Genomic DNA, 2,019 nt, shown 5'->3' on the forward strand with positions numbered 1-2,019 from the left:
GATTTATACCCCTAAAAGAACGACGTATCGCTGAGAAACAAAAAAGTAAGCATCATAAAGTTTCAACGTTAGCCTAATAATCTCAGTCTCAAGTAAATATGATGAGTTTCATCAGAAGGTGAGTAGATTACGCAGCTCATATAAACTCAATATATCTAAATCTATTCTGAAAACACTGAAACGAGACCCAAACTTCCTCTTTATGTCCTTCAGAACATTAAAGTAGTGACTGAACGCAACGAGCCACTTACTGTACGGTTAGGGTCAGGGTTATTGAATGTAATGATGCCTAATTAAGAAGAAGGACAAGTAAAAATACAGCGTTAGCAGCAAACAGTATGACGTATGAAAGCGCAGCACACCAGCAGCTACACAATACTCTTATTTATTCACATAAAAACACCTGAAAGTCAGTATCTAGAGTCAGTATCTCCTCTGACGAGGACTGAAGACGGTGCTGGGGTCACTGTCCCGCTCGCGCTCCTTCTCTCGCTCACGCTGGCTGTTGGGTGACAGGGGCTTCTCCGGGACGCCCGCCGGCCGAGCTTTCTCGCTCTTGAAGAGGTCGCGACCCGTGCGCAGGATCTGCTGCTCGATCTTCCGGTGCCGCTTCATGTCCGACAGCACCTTGTCCAGACGGGCCTCGCGCTTGACCGTGGAGCGGCCGGACGAGCCTGCGGGTCAGAGGTCAGAGGTCAGCGCTCAGCAGAGCTGCACGCGTCTGCAGAGAAGGCTGGGGTCGTACCTGGAGTCCTGCGTCGACTCAGAAACGAGCTCCTCGGGGTCGTCAGGCTCTGCTCCTCGTCGAAGTCAAACTCGGTCGGAGTCAGAGCCCTGCGGACATCAATCAGTCAATCCATCAACCAGTCAATCAATCAATCAATCCACCAATCAATGGTTCTGCTCAGAGGCTGCTTCTGAGACAGATCTGTGACCCTGGAGCTCAAAACCTTTTGAAACTGAGATCATCTTCAGAGAGAAACAAGCTCTCCGTTGAAGCATGGCTTGAGACGACGATATCCGTCTGATTCTAGGCTCTGGATCTGAGGCTCCAAATGAATTCTTAAAATGCATTTATCTAATGAAGTTTTGATCGTAGTTAGTAGGAAATGAATTACAGATCTTTACTTAATATCCTAATGGTTTTTGGCATTAAAGAGAAATGTATAATTGTGACTGCTTTCCTGCTCCAGAGTCACTAACAGTGAAATATCTTTAGTTTAAAGCAGCTGTTTTCTCTGAATGTGTGTTAAAGTCTGATTTCTTTCTGTGTATTTTCAGCATCTTTACTCCAGTCTTCAGAGTCACATGATCTTCAGAACAACACACTGATTGGTGGCTATTATTTTATTTGGCTGCTATTATTATTATTTTTAAAATGAATAACGCTTAATCATATTACGATTTCAATAGAGGTATTTTTGTGATCTCTTCTTTTTTGCAAGACTCTTTAATAACCAGAATGCTTTTTTTAACAACTTTAATTTGATCCATTCAACGTGTCCTTACTGAATGATGACAATAATCAGTGTATTATTCTGATTTCTGAAGATCACGTGACGCTGAAGACGGAAAATAAATAAATGACACTTTAACACACATTCAGAGAAAACAGCTGTAATCAACTAATAATATACGAGTGTTTCTGCTGTGTTTTGGTGATGTTAGAGTGTGTGTGTGTGTCTCGGGGACAGACTTGCGCTGGTTGTCCTCCTCCTGGGCGTCCTGCGAGGCGTCTCCGTCTCTCTCGGGCGAGGGCGTGCGAGGCGGGGTCGGAGGTCGGCGAGGGAGCGGCTCCCACTTCAGCTCCAGGGCTTCTCCTCGGGACAGGATCTCGTAGAGCCGCTTGATCTCGTCGGGCGGAGGCATCCAGCTGCCGGGGTCCTCCATCTCCTCGTCGCTGTAAGGGATCTCCCAGTCCTCCTCAGCGCCTCCGTCCGTCTCTCCAGCCTCCTTCGGCTCCTCCGCCTCCTCGCCGCCCTTCTCTCCTTCCACGGCTGACACGCAGAGTTACGATAC

The 2,019-nt window shown here is 47.0% G+C and overlaps 1 protein-coding gene across 1 annotated transcript; it reads right to left on the minus strand.

Annotated features, from left to right (window-relative positions):
- Window positions 1-369: 369 nt before the first annotated feature.
- Window positions 370-2,010, minus strand: LOC122333354 (PAXIP1-associated glutamate-rich protein 1-like). The gene is made up of 3 exons (XM_043230924.1): window positions 1,697-2,010; window positions 746-834; window positions 370-674 (listed from the first exon to the last, which is right to left on the minus strand). Exons 1-3 carry the CDS (start codon window positions 1,888-1,890, stop codon window positions 424-426), a joined length of 534 nt encoding a protein of 177 aa, XP_043086859.1. The 5' UTR covers window positions 1,891-2,010; the 3' UTR covers window positions 370-423.
- Between the last annotated feature and the right edge of the window lie 9 nt (window positions 2,011-2,019).

This window comes from Puntigrus tetrazona, unplaced genomic scaffold (genome assembly GCF_018831695.1).
Source record: "Puntigrus tetrazona isolate hp1 unplaced genomic scaffold, ASM1883169v1 S000000269, whole genome shotgun sequence".
Lineage (NCBI taxonomy): Eukaryota > Metazoa > Chordata > Actinopteri > Cypriniformes > Cyprinidae > Puntigrus > Puntigrus tetrazona.